Raw genomic sequence first — 21,168 nt, forward strand, 5'->3', positions numbered from 1 at the left:
TTCAATATTTTGTACCACTTTTCTTCTGCCGCCTGCATGAGTTACAAAACACTGCAAGCTGCTGGAGGCTGTTCAGTACTGATCCCATCTGATGACTTTATGTACACCACAGTGTGGCGTGAGACAGACCTTATAATCAGCCAGAATCTTACTTCTTTTGATTACATTTGAGCTTAGATTATGTTCAGGAGAAGAGAGGAGCCACAGATTGAGCTCAGAACAGCACTGAGCAGCATGCACTGTATTGTACTGCATACAAGGTGCAAGGGAAAAATGGTGGCAAAATCTTAATTAAAAGCGATTGCAAATGTCTAATAGTTCTAGAAATACAGAAAATGCAATAAAAATATGTCCAGCGGAGTCTATAGCGTTTTGAGAGTCACACAGCGCACAGGGCACTCCCTCCACAAGTGACTGGTACCAGAGTTACATCATAGTAACTCTGCCTGCTGACCGGTCTAGTCCAATATCCTGCAAGGTAAAAAGTAAAAATGACCAACAGTATCATGCAGGGGATTTGGAGCTCTGTATAAGAAATATGCATGCCAAGAATGTGATCCACAAAGGCCTTGATGGCGTTGTGTGATGGTTTCACTGTATGGTTTATTGGGGGGGGCCATAGAATTTTGTCTGAGAGCAGATGCCAAGACTACAGAGAGTAAGGGCCTCTCCCTCTCAGCCGCCACGGGCAGGGGCCGCCCGCCCTCTCTCAGCCGCCACGGGCAGGGGCCGCCCGCCCTCTCTCAGCCGCCATGGGCAGCGGCCGCCCGCCCTCTCTCAGCCGCCACGGGCAGCGGCCGCCCGCCCTCTCTCAGCCGCCACGGGCAGGGGCCGCCCGCCCTCTCTCAGCCGCCACGGGCAGCAGCCGCCTCACCTGCAGGTCTTTCAGGTAGGCAATCTCGTTAGGCAGTGACTCCAGTTTGTTTTCCTCCAGGTCCAGCTCCCGCAGTTTGCGCAGGTTTCCGATGCCGTGAGGAAGCTTCTTTAATAGATTGTTTGACAGGATTAAGACCTGGAAAACAAAAGAGGCATCAGGTTCAGAAGAGCAGGACGATTATGAGAGTGTCCTCCACCAACCACCATGCAACCAGGGTCCGCTACTCACCTCAATGGAGACCAGGCCGGACACGTCTTCTGGGATCTTTGTCAGCTGGTTAGTAGCCAGGTTCAGCTCCACCATGCTTGTCCACGTCCCGAAGTCCAGGGGCAAAGACGTCAGCTGATTGTCCTGGGGGATAGAGAGGATCACTGGTCAAGTTCTGCTCGGTGCCGAATGCCCGCACCCCAGAGATCAGTCCTGATAACTGATATGATCATTTATGGGAGGGGGGATTAATCTCATCATAGAGGTATGAAGACCCTCTACTGGCCACCCCGTTACTCAGTGACTGGATACAATCAGGGGCTCAATGGCTACAAAGTCACAAACTGCGGGGTCCTACAAGATCTTGGGAATACACAGCGAGACCCCTGAGGAGGGGTGTGACTGAGGAGGGGTGTGACTGAGGAGGGGTGTGACTGAGGAGGGGTGTGACTGAGGAGGGGTGTGACTGAGGAGGGGTGTGACTGAGGAGGGGTGTGACTGAGGAGGGGTGTGACTGAGGAGGGGTGTGACTGAGGAGGGGTGTGACTGAGGAGGGGTGTGACTGAGGAGGGGTGTGACTGAGGAGGGGTGTGACTGAGGAGGGGTGTGACTGAGGAGGGGTGTGACTGAGGAGGGGTGTGACTGAGGAGGGGTGTGACTGAGGAGGGGTGTGACTGAGGAGGGGTGTGACTGAGGAGGGGTGTGACTGAGGAGGGGTGTGACTGAGGAAGCCACGCGGCTCTGATCCGGGGTCAATAATCCATTTCAGCGAAACCTTTTACCTTCCCACATTTCACAGTTTAGGCCTCGGCTTCAAGTCCGAGTCTGTCCATTTCACTAACTGACATGTGCCCATTATGTTCTATGGGATATCAGGTGTTTTTTATTTTTGGGGCTCAAATGCAATTTAAGAAGCATGTCGAATTTTAAAACATACGTTCATTTTTGCACATTTTTCATTTGCAACAAAAAGTATAATTTAGTCAAAACCAAAAATCTTTTATGCCTAAAATAAAAGTTTGTATAAAAACGGCACATTAAAAAGGGAACCTGTCACCAGATCTGGCCCCTATAAGCTGCGGTCACCACCAGTGAGCTCTTATATACAGCCTTATAGAATACTGTATATATGAGTCCATGCCGCACTGTTTAATGTAAAAAAAACACTTTTATAATAATACTCACCTAGGGTGCAGTCCGGTCCAAAGGGCATTGCTGGTCTCCGGTCTGGCACCTCCTCTCTGCTGCGATCGCCGTCCTCCTCCTTCTGAAGCCTGGGTACAGGACGCATCCTATGTCATCCACACGAGCCGGCAGTAAGGGCCTGCGCAGGTGCACTTTGATCTGCATTGCTCAGGGCAGATCAAAGTATTGTAGTGCGCATGCGCAGGCGGTCTAACCTTTCCTCGCGCATGAGCATTACAGTACTTTGATCTGCCCTCAGCAGTGCAGATCATAGTGCACCTGCGCAGGCCCTTAATGCCAGCTCGTGTGGATTACGTAGGACACATCATTCATACTAAACTAAGTAGAAAAAGGATGGAGATCGCAGCAGAGAGGAGGAGGAGGCGGCGGCGGCCCGGAGAGCAGAGAGGAGGAGGCGGCGGCGGCAGCCCAGAGAGCAGAGAGGAGGAGGCGGCGGCGGCCCGGAGAGCAGAGAGGAGGAGGCGGCGGCGGCGGCCCGGAGAGCAGAGAGGAGGAGGCGGCGGTGGCCCGGAGAACAGAGAGGAGGAGGCGGCGGCGGCCCGGAGAGCAGAGAGGAGGAGGCGGCGGCGGCAGCCCGGAGAGCAGAGAGGAGGAGGCGGCGGCGGTCCGGAGAGCAGAGAGGAGGAGGCGGCGGCGGTCCGGAGAGCAGAGAGGAGGAGGCGGCGGCGGCCCGGAGAGCAGAGAGGAGGAGGCGGCGGCGGCCCGGAGAGCAGAGAGGAGGAGGCGGCGGCGGCCCGGAGAGCAGAGAGGAGGCGGCGGCCGCCCGGAGAGCAGAGAGGAGGAGGCGGCGGCCGCCCGGAGAGCAGAGAGGAGGAGGCGGCGGCCGCCCGGAGAGCAGAGAGGAGGAGGCGGCGGCGGCCCGGAGAGCAGAGAGGAGGAGGCGGCGGCGGCCCGGAGAGCAGAGAGGAGGAGGCGGCCCGGAGAGCAGAGAGGAGGCGGCGGCCCGGAGAGCAGAGAGGAGGAGGCGGCGGTGGCCCGGAGAGCAGAGAGGAGGAGGCGGCGGTGGCCCGGAGAGCAGAGAGAAGGAGGCGGCGGCCCGGAGAGCAGAGAGGAGGAGGCGGCGGCCCGGAGAGCAGAGAGGAGGAGGCGGCGGCCCGGAGAGCAGAGAGGAGGAGGCGGCGGCCCGGAGAGCAGAGAGGAGGAGGCGGCGGCCCGGAGAGCAGAGAGGAGGAGGCGGCGGCCCGGAGAGCAGAGAGGAGGAGGCGGCGGCCCGGAGAGCAGAGAGGAGGAGGCGGCGGCCCGGAGAGCAGAGAGGAGGAGGCGGCGGCCCGGAGAGCAGAGAGGAGGAGGCGGCGGCCCGGAGAGCAGAGAGGAGGAGGCGGCGGCCCGGAGAGCAGAGAGGAGGAGGCGGCGGCCCGGAGAGGAGGCGCTGGACCGGAGAGCAGCGATACCCATCGGACCAATCCACTGTAGGTGACTGTCATAAAAGTGTTTTTTTTTACATTCTACAGAGCGGCCTGGGCTGTTATATACAGTATTCCAGAACACTGTATATAAGAGCTCACTGGTGGTGGACGCGGCTTATAGTCGCCAAATCTGGTGACCGGTTCCCTTTAAGCAGTACATATAAAATCTGTCTGCCACAGTGACTTCCAATCAGTGAATAAATCGGAAATATAAATTCTATAAAAAAAAAAAATAACATATATATTAATAAATAAAAAAATAAATAAATTTTACTTTAATCTGAAAAAGGTGTATTATTTCTTCCTTGACCTTTCATCGTTGGGTGTGAGGACGTCTCCATCTATATGTGTGATAATCTATGGCCTGCGGGGTCACGCTGTCGGCTGTCGTCCCTGTGATGCTTCGGTCCCGTTAACACAATGTGGCATTTGATGTGGATTATAACTACAGCCCTCAGATCTGCGTCATTTCCTACATCAGTCCGCACCCCTGGTATATAAATAGGGGTCACTGCCTCCCGATCCCGCACTACAGAAAATAGAAGCTTGGATTTTTGCCGCTGCGCGGGGAAAAGTCTGCGATGGAAAAAAAGTTGCCCGCTACTTGTGTCCCCTGTGCAGACCCGCTTTACACCCGCGGCGGTGATCGGAGCTTTATCCCAGGAAGGTGAGGATATAACTACATGTGTATGGTGCAAATGCAAAACGTAATGACCGACACGGCGGCTGTCACCGGCAGCACATCCCGCATGGCGCGGGGCAGGGACGCGGTTCGCCGGCGTGCACTCACCTTCATGTTCAGCTTACTTAATACTTTCGCTCGGGAAAAAATTCCAAACGGGATTTTATTAATGCGATTATGCTCCATATTGAGGGAGTAGATCGTGGAAAACTGGGAGGGTCCCCCCACGGGGTAAGACTGGAAACAGTTCCTGGCCAGGGTCAGGCTGGTCACTTTCACAAGGCTGGAGAGGAGGCCCTGAGACGGAGACACAAAGGGTTAACGAGCGGCGGACACTTTCCATTATCTGCAGCATTGACACTTTCCAAAGACTCTGCTCCATGTCAGTGAATGGAAACTATGATTTATATTCCCCCCTTCCCCGGGCAGATCTAGTCTAGTCTAGCAGAACGGTTTCTGATCGCCCACTCCAATACATTGTACCAAAAGCTCAGCTGTGAACATAGGAAGGGTTTATTGCCTTGGAAAAAATTACAAAAAAAAAAAATCTAAGAATTTAAAAATTGCAAAAAAACCCCCCAAAAAATAAAAGAAATTTCTGCTACTTTCAGACATAAGCGGATGAGGATGATTGCAGTGCACAGCACGACCTCTGCTAGCTGTCAGTAAATGGAAGCGTTAACATGTGAAATCCCAGGCTACTAAGTCCACGTAACCTTTCATTCCCAGTCTGCCTCCACCTGAAGGAAAATGCACAAAGCCGATTTGTGACCCCATAAATGCTGCAGAGAACCGAATAACATGAGACTGAACGCTGAAAATGCAAATGCAGAAAGGGTTAAACCGGCAGCGTGAGGCGACGCTAAAACAGGTTACCCAAAAATCGTGCATAGGGGGTGGAGGACGAGCAGCAGCAGCATCAGCAGCGCGCCCCATCCGTAGCCGCAGATCCAGCGTTCAGCCGCGATTACAGAAAGGAAGAAATGCCGGCAATTGCTGCAATCATCACTCATTTATGAAGCCATTTGTAGCAAATCCAACTCCCCGTGATCTCAGTAACTGCTGCACCTACGAGAAAAGTGCGAGGAAAGCGGAGCCAGGAGAGCGCGAAACACCACCACCGCTTACAGAAATCACAGCATGGAAATAAGGGGCAAAACCGCACAGCCACAGCTTATCCTGCATTATACTCCAGAGCTGCACTCACTATTCTGCTGGTGCAGTCACTGTGTACATACATTACATTACCGATCCTGAGTTACCTCCTGTATTATACTGCAGAGCTGCACTCACTATTCTGCTGGTGCAGTCACTGTGTACATACATTACTGATCCTGAGTTACCTGCTGTATTACACTCCAGAGCTGCACTCACTATTCTGCTGGAGCAGTCACTGTGTACATTCATTACATTACTGTACCTCCTGTATTATACTCCAGAGCTGCACTCACTATTCTGCCGATGCAGTCACTGTGTACATACATTACTGATCCTGTACTGATCCTGAGTTACCTCCTGTATTATACCCCGGAGCTGCACTCACTATTCTGCTGGTGCAGTCACTGTGTACATACATTACATTACTGATCCTGAGTTACCTCCTGTATTATACTCCAGAGCTGCACTCACTATTCTGCTGGTGCAGTCACTATGTACATACATTACATTACTGATCCTGAGTTACCTCCTGTATTATACTCCAGAGCTGCACTCACTATTCTGCTGGTGCAGTCACTATGTACATACATTACATTACTGATCCTGAGTTACCTCCTGTATTATACTCCAGAGCTGCACTCCCTATTCTGCTGGTGCAGTCACTGTGTACATACATTACATTACTGATCCTGTATTGATCCTGAGTTACCTCCTGTATTATACTCCGGAGCTGCACTCCCTATTCTGCTGGTGCAGTCACTGTGTACATACATTACATTACTGATCCTGTATTGATCCTGAGTTACCTCCTGTATTATACTCCGGAGCTGCACTCACTATTCTGCTGGTGCAGTCACTGTGTACATACATTACATTACTGATCCTGTATTGATCCTGAGTTACCTCCTGTATTATACTCCGGAGCTGCACTCACTATTCTGCTGGTGCAGTCACTGTGTACATACATTACATTACTGATCCAGAGTTACCTCCTGTATTATACTCCAGAGCTGCACTCACTATTCTGCTGGTGCAGTCACTGTGTACATACATTACTGATCCTGAGTTACTGTACATGGATATATATTACACTTTCCTTAAATACATGTCAAACAAGCACCTTGGACCTGTAATTGCACTTCACTAGTTTTCAATATTACTCACACACTAGTTTTTGACTGTCATACTATGTATTTTGTATACTTTATTAAATTTTAAGAAGTTTATAATAACAGGGGACTGGGTAATTGAAGTATTTAAAATGCATTCTTAAAAATATTGTTGAAAGACCAAAGAAGGGGAAGAAAAAAGGGAAGAAAAGGATAGGCTAAAAGTGGATGGGAAGGGGTATTAGAGGGGAGGTGGGAATGGAAGGAGTTCGGGAATATAAAGGGGGAGGAGAAAGGGAAGGAGGAAGACGTTGAGGAAATTCGTTAAGTTTCAAAGTCAAGCAAGATTATAAACTCTTGTCTTCATTTCGCACAGTAAATAAACACATTCAGAAATAACATATTACATTTATATTATTTAGAGAATGTCAAGGAACTACCGTATTTTTCGGACTATAAGATGCACTTTTTCCCCCCCAAATGTAGGGGGAAAGTGGGGGTGTGTGTCTTATAGTCTGAATGTGGCTGCAGGGAATGAGGGTGCTGCGGTGGAGTGGGACATCGGGGGCACGAGCAGGCTGTAGCAGCGCCTGCCATGACTACGTGGGCCCGCTCATTCCATATGCACGCCCCTCCTCCCGCCCATCATCCCTCAGCGCTGAAGCTGGCACTGACAGGTGGGCGGGGGGGTGCGCGCATAATTAACAGCCGGCCTGCAAGATCAACCCTGGCAACTCCAGCCTGGAGTGATCATGTGCGGCTGTATTCACTGCCCCCTGCGCATCATCATCAGCGCTGGGTGCAGTGAATATTACGGTATACTCACAGGTCACTTCCCTGCAGCACCGCGATCTCCTCCTGTCTGCCGGCCAGCTGATCTGTGTAGAGAGCGGTGAGCACAGTGATGACGTCTCCATGCATTTCAGCTGACCGGCAGACAGGAAGAGGAGCGATGCTGCAGCAATGGTGACGGCTCCACACTCCAGCGGAGCTGCTGCCGCCACAGAAAGGGGGAGGAGCAATGCTGCAGACAATGGTGACGGCTCCACACTCCAGCGGAGCTGCTGCCGCCACAGAAAGGGGGAGGAGCAATGCTGCATACAGTGAGGAAAGGTGAGTATAAACGTTTGTTTTTTTTGTGTGACACTGGATACATGCCATATAGCAGGATGGGGTATACAGCAGGATGGGGCCATATAGCAGGATGGATGGGGTATATAGCAGGATGGATGGGTATATAGTAGGATGGATGAGGGTATATAGCCAAATGGATGTGGATATATAGCAGGATGAGGGCAGTTTCCAGGATGGCCGTATATAGCAGGATGGGGGTATATAGCAGGATGCCAGTATATAGCAGGATTAGGGCATATACCAGGATGGGGTACATATATACAAGGATGGGGATCATATACAAGGCAGGAGGATCATTACCAGGCTGGGGTAACTAAGTAGAGAATTTGAGGACATTACCCCCATAATAGTGTCAGCAGCAGATCCTCGCCCCATAACAGTGTGTCATGACCACATTTTTTGCTTAAAATTTTATTTTCCTTTTTTCCTCCTCTAAAACCAGGGTGCATCTTATGGTCCGGTGCGTCTTATGGTCCGAAAAATACGGTACCTCCTGTATTATAATCCAGAGCTGCACTCACTATTCTGCTGGTGCAGTCACTGTGTATATACATTACATTACTGATCCAGAGTTACCTCCTGTATTAGGCTATGTTCACACTAGAAAAATGATTTTTCTTAAGAAATTTCTTAAGAGTGCACCTGTGTTAAAAAACGCACCAAAAACGCACCTGCGTTTTTGCCGCGTTTTCGGTGCGTTTTTGGTGCGTTTTTACCGCTGGTTGCTCCCTGCGTTATTGTGCCAATTATATATGGCAAAAAACGCAGTTAGCTGCAGAAAAGAAGTGACATGCTCATTCTTTTTCTTAAGAAAATCTACTGAAAGAATTTTCTTAAGAAAAAAACGCACAGCTAATTTTTTTTGCCATAGGTTTTGCTGGGGAATGTCTGCAGAAAGGTTACAAGAATTTCTCAAGAAATTTCTGCAGCAAAAACGGACCAAAAACGGACCAAAAACGCAGGTGAAAAACGCAGTGTGTGAACATAGCCTTATACTCCAGAGCTGCACTCACTAATCTGCCGGTGCAGTCACTGTGTAACACTAGGAGAATAGTGAGTGTAGCTCTGGAGTATAATACAAGGTGAGTAATGCTTGTTTGTAGTAGCATAGACTCGCAGTTCTGTAATCAGATGTTATCCGTCTCTGAATATTAACCATAAATGCTTCCATTCACAGTAAGCAGACTTATTAAAGCGCACAAATCACCAGGATTTTCCTATAGAACCTAAAGCCAGTGCTATACTGACGCTATCAGGCTGATTCTATACATACAGTGCTATACTGGCACTATCAGGCTGATTCTATAAATACAGTGCTATACTGGCACTATCAGGCTGATTCTATACATACAGTGCTATACTGGCGCTATCAGGCTGATTCTATACATACAGTGCTATACTGGCACTATCAGGCTGATTCTATAAATACAGTGCTATACTGGCACTATCAGGCTGATTCTATACATACAGTGCTATACTGCCACTATCAGGCTGATTCTATACATACAGTGCTATACTGGCACTATCAGGCTGATTCTATACATACAGTGCTATACTGGCGCTATCAGGCTGATTCTATAAATACAGTGCTATACTGGCACTATCAGGCTGATTCTATACATACAGTGCTATACTGGCGCTATCAGGCTGAGTCTATACATACAGTGCTATACTGACGCTATCAGGCTGATTCTATGCATACAGTGCTATACTGGCGCTATCAGGCTGAGTCTATACATACAGTGCTATACTGACGCTATCAGGCTGATTCTATGCATACAGTGCTATACTGGCGCTATCAGGCTGATTCTATACATACAGTGCTATACTGGCGCTATCAGGCTGAGTCTATACATACAGTGCTATACTGACGCTATCAGGCTGATTCTATACATACAGTGCTATACTGACGCTATCAGGCTGATTCTATACATACAGTGCTATACTGGCACTATCAGGCTGATTCTATACATACAGTGCTACACTGGCACTATCAGGCTGATTCTATACATACAGTGCTATACTGGCACTATCAGGCTGAGTCTATACATACAGTGCTATACTGACGCTATCAGGCTGATTCTATACATACAGTGCTATACTGACGCTATCAGGCTGATTCTATACATACAGTGCTATACTGACGCTATCAGGCTGATTCTATACATACAGTGCTATACTGACGCTATCAGGCTGATTCTATACATACAGTGCTATGCTGGCACTATCAGGCTGATTCTATACATACAGTGCTATACTGGCACTATCAGGCTGATTCTATACATACAGCGCTATACTGGCGCTATCAGGCTGATTCTATACATACAGTGCTACACTGACGCTATCAGGCTGATTCTATACATACAGTGCTATACTGGCACTATCAGGCTGATTCTATACATACAGTGCTATACTGGCACTATCAGGCTGATTCTATACATACAGCGCTATACTGGCGCTATCAGGCTGATTCTATACATACAGTGCTACACTGGCACTATCGGGCTGATTCTATATTTACAGTGCTATACTGGCACTATCAGGCTGATTCTATACATACAGTGCTATACTGGCACTATCATGCGGATTCTATACATACAATGCTATACTGGCACTATCAGGCTGATTCTATACATACAGTGCTATACTGGCGCTATCAGGCTGATTCTATACATACAGTGGTATACTGGCGCTATCAGGCTGATTCTATACATACAGTGCTATACTGGCACTATCAGGCTGATTCTATAAATACAGTGCTATACTGGCACTATCAGGCTGATTCTATACATACAGTGCTATACTGGCGCTATCAGGCTGATTCTATACATACAGTGCTATACTGACGCTATCAGGCTGATTCTATACATACAGTGCTATACTGGCACTATCAGGCTGATTCTATACATACAGTGCTATACTGGCACTATCAGGCTGATTCTATACATACAGCGCTATACTGGCGCTATCAGGCTGATTCTATACATACAGTGCTACACTGGCACTATCGGGCTGATTCTATATTTACAGTGCTATACTGGCACTATCAGGCTGATTCTATACATACAGTGCTATACTGGCACTATCATGCGGATTCTATACATACAATGCTATACTGGCACTATCAGGCTGATTCTATACATACAGTGCTATACTGGCGCTATCAGGCTGATTCTATACATACAGTGCTATACTGACGCTATCAGGCTGATTCTATACATACAGTGCTATACTGGCACTATCAGGCTGATTCTATAAATACAGTGCTATACTGGCACTATCAGGCTGATTCTATACATACAGTGCTATACTGGCGCTATCAGGCTGATTCTATACATACAGTGCTATACTGGCACTATCAGGCTGATTCTATAAATACAGTGCTATACTGGCACTATCAGGCTGATTCTATACATACAGTGCTATACTGGCGCTATCAGGCTGATTCTATAAATACAGTGCTATACTGACGCTATCAGGCTGATTCTATGCATACAGTGCTATACTGGCGCTATCAGGCTGATTCTATACATACAGTGCTATACTGGCGCTATCAGGCTGAGTCTATACATACAGTGCTATACTGACGCTATCAGGCTGATTCTATACATACAGTGCTATACTGACGCTATCAGGCTGATTCTATACATACAGTGCTATACTGGCACTATCAGGCTGATTCTATACATACAGTGCTAAACTGGCACTATCAGGCTGATTCTATGCATACAGTGCTATACTGACGCTATCAGGCTGATTCTATACATACAGTGCTATACTGGCACTATCAGGCTGATTCTATACATACAGTGCTATACTGGCACTATCAGGCTGATTCTATACATACAGCGCTATACTGGCGCTATCAGGCTGATTCTATACATACAGTGCTACACTGGCACTATCGGGCTGATTCTATATTTACAGTGCTATACTGGCACTATCAGGCTGATTCTATACATACAGTGCTATACTGGCACTATCATGCGGATTCTATACATACAATGCTATACTGGCACTATCAGGCTGATTCTATACATACAGTGCTATACTGGCGCTATCAGGCTGATTCTATACATACAGTGCTATACTGACGCTATCAGGCTGATTCTATACATACAGTGCTATACTGGCACTATCAGGCTGATTCTATAAATACAGTGCTATACTGGCACTATCAGGCTGATTCTATACATACAGTGCTATACTGGCGCTATCAGGCTGATTCTATACATACAGTGCTATACTGGCGCTATCAGGCTGAGTCTATACATACAGTGCTATACTGACGCTATCAGGCTGATTCTATGCATACAGTGCTATACTGGCGCTATCAGGCTGAGTCTATACATACAGTGCTATACTGACGCTATCAGGCTGATTCTATGCATACAGTGCTATACTGGCGCTATCAGGCTGATTCTATACATACAGTGCTATACTGGCGCTATCAGGCTGAGTCTATACATACAGTGCTATACTGACGCTATCAGGCTGATTCTATACATACAGTGCTATACTGACGCTATCAGGCTGATTCTATACATACAGTGCTATACTGGCACTATCAGGCTGATTCTATACATACAGTGCTAAACTGGCACTATCAGGCTGATTCTATGCATACAGTGCTATACTGACGCTATCAGGCTGATTCTATACATACAGTGCTATACTGGCACTATCAGGCTGAGTCTATACATACAGTGCTATACTGACGCTATCAGGCTGATTCTATACATACAGTGCTATACTGACGCTATCAGGCTGATTCTATACATACAGTGCTATACTGACGCTATCAGGCTGATTCTATACATACAGTGCTATACTGACGCTATCAGGCTGATTCTATACATACAGTGCTATACTGGCACTATCAGGCTGATTCTATACATACAGTGCTATACTGGCACTACCAGGCTGATTCTATACATACAGCGCTATACTGGCGCTATCAGGCTGATTCTATACATACAGTGCTACACTGGCACTATCGGGCTGATTCTATATTTACAGTGCTATACTGGCACTATCAGGCTGATTCTATACATACAGTGCTATACTGGCACTATCATGCGGATTCTATACATACAATGCTATACTGGCACTATCAGGCTGATTCTATACATACAGTGCTATACTGGCGCTATCAGGCTGATTCTATACATACAGTGGTATACTGGCGCTATCAGGCTGATTCTATACATACAGTGCTATACTGGCACTATCAGACTGATTCTATACATACATCCGAGCTAACAAAGGTATGTATAGAATCAGCCTGATCGTGCCAGTATAGCACTGTATGTATAGAATCAGCCTGATAGCACCAGTATAGCACTGTATGTACAGAATCAGCCTGATAGTGCCAGTATAGCACTGTATATATAAAATCAGCCCGATAGTGCCAGTGTAGCACTGTATGTATAGACTCAGCCTGATAGTGCCAGTATAGCACTGTATATATAGAATCAGCCCGATAGTGCCAGTATAGCACTGTATATATAAAATCAGCCCAATAATGCCAGTATAGCACTGTATGTATAGACTCAGCCTGATAGTGTCAGTATAGCACTGTATGTATAGAATCAGCCTGATAGTGCCAGTATAGCACTGTATGTATAGAATCAGCCTGATAGTGCCAGTATAGCACTGTAAATATAGAATCAGCCCGATAGTGCCAGTATAGCACTGTATGTATAGACTCAGCCTGATAGTGCCAGTATAGCACTGTATGTATAGACTCAGCCTGATATACAGTGCTATACTGGCACTATCGGGCTGATTCTATATATACAGTGCTATACTGGCACTGTATATATAGAATCAGCCCGATAGTGCCAGTATAGCACTGTATGTAGAGAATCAGCCTGATCGTGCCAGTATAGCACTGTATGTATAGAATCAGCCTGATCGTGCCAGTATAGCACTGTATATATAGAATCAGCCCGATAGTGCCAGTGTAGCACTGTATGTATAGAATCAGCCCGATAGTGCCAGTGTAGCATTGTATGTATAGACTCAGCCTGATAGTGCCAGTATAGCACTGTATGTATAGACTCAGCCTGATAGTGCCAGTATAGCACTGTATGTATAGACTCAGCCTGATAGTGCCAGTATAGCACTGTATGTATAGAATCAGCCTGATAGTGCCAGTATAGCACTGTATGTATAGAATCAGCCTGATAGTGCCAGTATAGCACTGAATGTATAGAATCAGCCTGATAGTGCCAGTATAGCACTGTATATATAGAATCAACCCGATAGTGCCAGTATAGCACTGTATGTATAGAATCAACCCGATAGTGCCAGTGTAGCAGTGGCTTTAGGTTATATAGGAAACTCCTGGTGATCGATGGTCTCTCGGGGGCTCTTGTGCTCCGCGCGGTTCTCACCTCCGGTAATGTGGATATATTGTTGTTCTCCAGGTTGAGCTCGTCCAGTTCGCTGCATTTCGCCAGGGATCGCGGGATCGCCGATAGCCGGTTGTAGCGCAGTCCGAGGCGGTTCAGGCTGGAGAGATTCCCTGTAGGTCAGAAGACACAAGAAAAGAAATTATGGTGGGAACAAGACCGATGCCAAAACTCTGATCCCACCGGGTGTCACTCCATGCAGAGGGAAGCGGCCGTGTCTGCAGAGCCGACGCCTCGTGGCCGGGACGTGGTGTAGAGGAGAGCGGGGCACGCGGGGTTAATGTCGGCGATGAGCTGGGGTGCGGGCCCTGCACTCGGGATGACAGACATTAAATATGTAACATTGAGCGGGAGAGAGTCCGTCTGCCCCAACACGACGGGGACAAGAAGTGACAAGATCCAGCTAATCCGGGAAATCGGGCTCACACCCCGCCCCCCGTATACTGGGATCATCCGCGTCCAGACGGGGGCAGTATACAGGGCGGGGGGCAGTATACAGGGCGGGGGGGCAGTATACAGGGCGGGGGGGCAGTATACAGGGCGGGGGGCAGTATACAGGGCGGGGGGGCAGTATACAGGGCGGGGGGGCAGTATACAGGGCGGGGGGGCAGTATACAGGGCGGGGGGGCAGTATACAGGGCGGGGGGGCAGTATACAGGGCGGGGGGGCAGTATACAGGGCGGGGGGGCAGTATGCAGGGCGGGGGGGCAGTATGCAGGGCGGGGGGGCAGTATGCAGGGCGGGGGGGCAGTATGCAGGGCGGGGGGGCAGTATGCAGGGCGGGGGGGCAGTATGCAGGGCGGGGGGGCAGTATGCAGGGCGGGGGGGCAGTATGCAGGGGGGTGGTACACATAGGAGAAGGATTTAGGCTTTTACACTTAATCTTCAGTTCTACAATGAGGGTCTCTGCTTGCTGTCAGTGAATGGCACCTGGATCAGAACTGCAGCAGAAACGTCTGCAACAATGTATCAGGCCGCTCAGCTCGCAGAGGATACAATGGTAGCGGAGATTGCAGGGTTACGGCCTCTGAAGAGTGTGTACATTCACTGAAAGCAAGCAGACGTCCTGAAAATGGAGGAGAAATGAGGCATCCATGTCAGGATGGGTCCAGGACAAGTTACAGGGACGTGATGTCAGGCTGCGGCTGACCCCGAGTGACCACCGGGGGGAGCAATTGTCCGGTACATCTGACTGTTATCATTAAGGGGTCATCCAGGGGAGATGTATGTCCAGAATGGTGGGGTCCGGCTCCCACCAATGAGCTGACAGAGTTGCTGCCAGGAGCACAGAGCACGGACTCTGATCAGCAGCGGATGATGCCGGGTCCCATTCATTTCCGCGCACGAAGCGGTGCTGCTCCGGCTCCACATGCGGCAGGCACCCGCAGCTCTAAGTAATAGCTCACACGTGGGGGTGACCGTGCCGGACCCCACTTACTCACATTGGGAGGATAACACTTCACAGCTGGGGGTTTGTTACACTGTATCAGACACTAACACAGATCCCTCCTCTGCTCTCCCAACCGACACCTCCTGATACAGTGCAACAAACCTTCAGCCGTGCGTCCAGGACATGGTCACGAAGGGCTCCGAGAAATGGTGAAGGATCCATAACATGCAGGTGTAGAAGTGTCCCCCACACAGCGACCGAGCGGCATGGCCGACGATGCACTGACACACTGGAACGCACCCGCATACGCAGGGTTCAGGCTTTCTTGAGTTTCAGTTTGCAGCTGCTGACTTCACCGCAGATCTGTCATTTATCGTAATGCAGGGTTGTGACACGGCCGAGTGTGGAAACCACAGCCATGTCGTCACTCCCTCCACACCCACTAGTGGGTCACCAGAGGAGGAAGCGAGGACGGCTCCGGGCTCAGACGGCACCGGCCGAAACATCGGGCAAAAAAGGCAGATGACAGGAGAATGTGACCGTCATGAGGATGATGAGCAGAGCTGCCACACGACAGCCCGCAGCGCCGATACAGAGCTGCCACATGACAGCCCGCAGCGTCGATAGAGCTGCCACACGACAGCCCGCAGCGCCGATACAGAGCTGCCACATGACAGCCCGCAGCGCCGATACAGAGCTGCCACACGACAGCCCGCAGCGCCGATACAGAGCTGCCACACGACAGCCCGCAGCGCCGATACAGAGCTGCCACATGACAGCCCGCAGCGCCGATACAGAGCTGCCACACGACAGCCCGCAGCGCCGATACAGAGCTGCCACACGACAGCCCGCAGCGTCGATACAGAGCTGCCACATGACAGCCCGCAGCGCCGATAATTGCAGCAAACCATATCACCTCCAGGTCACAGGCAGAAAGCCGCACTGATCCGCGGGGGAGCTGGCGATCCAATGGCACCTCGATATCCGCGAGCCGATGTCTTATTCCACAGAAATCCTTATTTTTCGTACTACGTAAATGATCTGTTCGGATCTCTCGGCAGGACATAGATCTCCCCGAGACTCCGCCGCCATGGATTATTGTAAATGACCAGGGGTGTTACCAATGTGAGGCATGTAATGACTGACAGTCTGCTCTCCTGACCTACATGTCTCACACTGGTAACGCCCCGTCATTTACAGTTATCTCTGGAGGCGGAGTCTCGGGGAGATCTATATCCGGCCCATAGATCTGAACAGCTCATTTACATATTAATAAAAGCATTTTTTTCTGGTAAGACATGGGGTCATTATATTCTTCCTGTGACTTGGGGTCCCTATAGACGGCTCAGGAGGGCGGATCCCTCCGACAGATCCCCTTTAAACAAAATCAGGAAAGTCAGTAATCAGCAATAGTAACATCTTGGGGCTCGGATTTTACATCAGCGCAACTTACTACAATTTTAAAGGGCCAGTGATCCCAGCAGTGACTCTGCCGCCCCATACAGCGCCCCCCAGAGGACGCCTCACCTATTGTCTCCGGCAGGTCCAGGAGCTCGTTGTGCTGCAGGTCCAGGTTGGTGATCTGGGTGCAGTTCCCAATCTCCTTCGGGAGGTGTTCCAGCTGATTGTGGGCGACGTCCAGCGTGATGAGATTACACAGCTCCCCTGCGGAGGCAAAGAGACACTGAGGTCACAGCCGGAGAGGAGGACGAGGACAGTAACGAGGCGGAGGACGAGGACAGTAACGAGGCGGAGGACGTGAAGGACGAGGACAGTAACGAGGCGGAGGACGAGGAGGACGAGGACAGTAACGAGGCGGAGGACGAGGAGGACGAGGACAGTAACGAGGCGGGGGACGAGGAGGACGAGGACAGTAACGAGGCGGGGGACGAGGAGGACAAGGACAGTAACGAGGCGGGGGACGAGGAGGACAAGGACAGTAACGAGGCGGAGGACGAGGACAGTAACGAGGCGGAGGACGAGGACAGTAACGAGGCGGAGGACGAGGACAGTAACGAGGCGGAGGACGAGGACAGTAACGAGGCGGAGGACGAGGACAGTAACGAGGCGGAGGACGAGGACAGTAACGAGGCGGAGGACGAGGACAGTAACGAGGCGGAGGACGAGGACAGTAACGAGGCGGAGGACGAGGACAGTAACGAGGCGGAGGACGAGGACAGTAACGAGGCGGAGGACGAGGACAGTAACGAGGCGGAGGACGAGGACAGTAACGAGGCGGAGGACGAGGACAGTAACGAGGCGGAGGACGAGGACAGTAACGAGGCGGAGGACGAGGACAGTAACGAGGCGGAGGACGAGGACAGTAACGAGGCGGAGGACGAGGACAGTAACGAGGCGGAGGACGAGGACAGTAACGAGGCGGAGGACGAGGACAGTAACGAGGCGGAGGACGAGGACAGTAACGAGGCGGAGGACGAGGACAGTAACGAGGCGGAGGACGAGGACAGTAACGAGGCGGAGGACGAGGACAGTAACGAGGCGGAGGACGAGGACAGTAACGAGGCGGAGGACGAGGACAGTAACGAGGCGGAGGACGAGGACAGTAACGAGGCGGAGGACGAGGACAGTAACGAGGCGGAGGACGAGGACAGTAACGAGGCGGAGGACGAGGACAGTAACGAGGCGGAGGACGAGGACAGTAACGAGGCGGAGGACGAGGACAGTAACGAGGCGGAGGACGAGGACAGTAACGAGGCGGAGGACGAGGACAGTAACGAGGCGGAGGACGAGGACAGTAACGAGGCGGAGGACGAGGACAGTAACGAGGCGGAGGACGAGGACAGTAACGAGGCGGAGGACGAGGACAGTAACGAGGCGGAGGACGAGGACAGTAACGAGGCGGAGGACGAGGACAGTAACGAGGCGGAGGACGAGGACAGTAACGAGGCGGAGGACGAGGACAGTAACGAGGCGGAGGACGAGGACAGTAACGAGGCGGAGGACGAGGACAGTAACGAGGCGGAGGACGAGGACAGTAACGAGGCGGAGGACGAGGACAGTAACGAGGCGGAGGACGAGGACAGTAACGAGGCGGAGGACGAGGACAGTAACGAGGCGGAGGACGAGGACAGTAACGAGGCGGAGGACGAGGACAGTAACGAGGCGGAGGACGAGGACAGTAACGAGGCGGAGGACGAGGACAGTAACAAGGCGGAGGACGAGGACAGTAACAAGGCGGAGGACGAGGACAGTAACAAGGCGGAGGACGAGGACAGTAACAAGGCGGAGGACGAGGACAGTAACAAGGCGGAGGACGAGGACAGTAACAAGGCGGAGGACGAGGACAGTAACAAGGCGGAGGACGAGGACAGTAACAAGGCGGAGGACGAGGACAGTAACGAGGCGGAGGACGAGGACAGTAACGAGGCGGAGGACGAGGACAGTAACGAGGCGGAGGACGAGGACAGTAACGAGGCGGAGGACGAGGACAGTAACAAGGCGGAGGACGAGGACAGTAACAAGGCGGAGGACGAGGACAGTAACAAGGCGGAGGACGAGGACAGTAAAGAGGCAGAGGACAGTAAAGAGGCAGAGGACAGTAAAGAGGCAGAGGACGAGGAGGATGAGGACAGTAACGAAGCGGAGGACGAGGACAGTAACAAGGCGGAGAATGAGGAGGATGAGGACAGTAACAAGGCGGAAAACGAGGAGGATGAGGACAGTAAAGAGGCAGAGGATGAGGACAGTAAAGAGGCAGAGGATGAGGACAGTAAAGAGGCAGAGGATGAGGACAGTAAAGAGGCAGAGGATGAGGACAGTAAAGAGGCAGAGGATGAGGACAGTAAAGAGGCAGAGGATGAGGACAGTAAAGAGGCAGAGGATGAGGACAGTAAAGAGGCAGAGGATGAGGACAGTAAAGAGGCAGAGGATGAGGACAGTAAAGAGGCAGAGGATGAGGACAGTAAAGAGGCAGAGGAGGAGGACAGTAAAGAGGCAGAGGAGGAGGACAGTAAAGAGGCAGAGGAGGAGGACAGTAAAGAGGCAGAGGAGGAGGACAGTAAAGAGGCAGAGGAGGAGGACAGTAAAGAGGCAGAGGAGGAGGACAGTAAAGAGGCAGAGGAGGAGGACAGTAAAGAGGCAGAGGAGGAGGACAGTAAAGAGGCAGAGGAGGAGGACAGTAAAGAGGCAGAGGATGAGTAGGACTACAACGAGGACAGTAAAGAGGCGGAGGATGAGGAGGAGGACAAGGACAGTAAAGAGGCGGAGGATGAGTAGGACAACAACGAGGACAGTAAGGAGGCGGAGGATGAGGAGGACAACAACGAGGACAGTAAAGAGGCGGAGGAGGATAAGGACAATAAAGAGGCGGAGGAGGATAAGGACAGTAAAGAGGCGGAGGAGGATGAGGACAGTAAAGAGGCGGAGGAGGATAAGGACTGTAAAGAGGCGGAGGAGGATAAGGATAGTAAAGAGGCGGAGGAGGATAAGGACAGTAAAGAGGCGGAGGAGGATAAGGACAGTAAAGAGGCGGAGGAGGATGATTAAAACAGTAAAATGGTGAAGGAAATGGAGGACAACTGTAAAGAGGTGGAGGATAAGGAGGACGGGGACAGTAGAGAGGCAGAGAATGAGGAGGACCAGGACAGTAAAGAGGCGGAGGAGGATGAGGAAAGTAAACAGGCAGAGGATGAGGAGAAGAATGAAGACAGTAAAAAGGCAGAGGACGAGGACAAGGACAGTATAGAGGAGGAGGACGAGGACAAGGACAGTATAGAGGAGGAGGACGAGGACAATAAAGAGGCAGAATGAGGAGGAGGATGGACACCATAAGGAAACAGATAAGGAGGAGTGTAAAGAGGCAGAGGATGAGGGCAACGAGGACAGTAAAGAGGCCAAGGAGGAGGACAAAGAAAAGGAGGAAGAGGATAGTAAAGTGTTGGAGGATGAGGACAGTAAAGAGGAGGATGAGGAGGAGGATTACCAAAAGCTGAAGTCACTGGCCTCAGCCATGATAATAACTTGGTGCTCAGTTGTCCGCTGCTCGCTACATTTTCATTAGTGTTGTTTAGACGGGAATTAGAGCGTTAATCCCAGATAAGAGCAGAAAAGCAGATTATACACGGGACTCAATCTAATCTAATCACTGGGAAATACCAGAACCGCAGCCAGCACAATCACAGGATCCACAAGAAGGATGGACAGGAGGAATCGCACAGCGCAAAATACTAGAGGACAGGACCAGCGAAACCAGAGGAGACCACAGCAGAATAGTGAGTGCAGCTCAGGAGTACATTGTACAAAATAAAAGAAAAAGAAAGGGGCTATAATAAGGGATCACCTCAAATGAATATTACTTTACTGAAAAACAGCAAAAGCACATGTTAAAAAGTTAAAAAAAAAACAAAACATATGCCCCATCTGTAATAAGGCTATGCCCCAATATACTAAATTATAAACATCAGGGGTTCAGTTCAAAACCACATCAGATCTAAAACAAAAAGTGTCACGGATACATTCATCAGCAACAGAAGATGCGAGAGAATGTGAGAACAGATGAGGAGATAGGATATAAATAAACCCGAGATGTGCACATTGCCCCTGAAGAAGCCTCATTTCTTGGAA

The 21,168-nt window shown here is 50.3% G+C and overlaps 1 protein-coding gene across 2 annotated transcripts in view; it reads right to left on the reverse strand.

Annotated features, from left to right (window-relative positions):
* Nucleotides 1–21,168, reverse strand: part of SHOC2 (SHOC2 leucine rich repeat scaffold protein) — a 70,538-nt gene that overhangs the window by 4,695 nt on the left and 44,675 nt on the right. For both annotated transcript variants that reach the window (XM_075348220.1, XM_075348221.1), the window contains exons 3-7: nucleotides 17,113–17,250; nucleotides 14,178–14,308; nucleotides 4,487–4,675; nucleotides 1,106–1,228; nucleotides 875–1,012 (exon numbers count right to left, since the gene is read on the reverse strand). In XM_075348220.1, the coding sequence (XP_075204335.1) occupies nucleotides 875–1,012; nucleotides 1,106–1,228; nucleotides 4,487–4,675; nucleotides 14,178–14,308; nucleotides 17,113–17,250 (719 nt within the window). The remainder of the gene's footprint in view (nucleotides 1–874; nucleotides 1,013–1,105; nucleotides 1,229–4,486; nucleotides 4,676–14,177; nucleotides 14,309–17,112; nucleotides 17,251–21,168) is intronic.

Source organism: Anomaloglossus baeobatrachus, chromosome 5 (genome assembly GCF_048569485.1).
Source record: "Anomaloglossus baeobatrachus isolate aAnoBae1 chromosome 5, aAnoBae1.hap1, whole genome shotgun sequence".
Taxonomy (NCBI): domain Eukaryota; kingdom Metazoa; phylum Chordata; class Amphibia; order Anura; family Aromobatidae; genus Anomaloglossus; species Anomaloglossus baeobatrachus.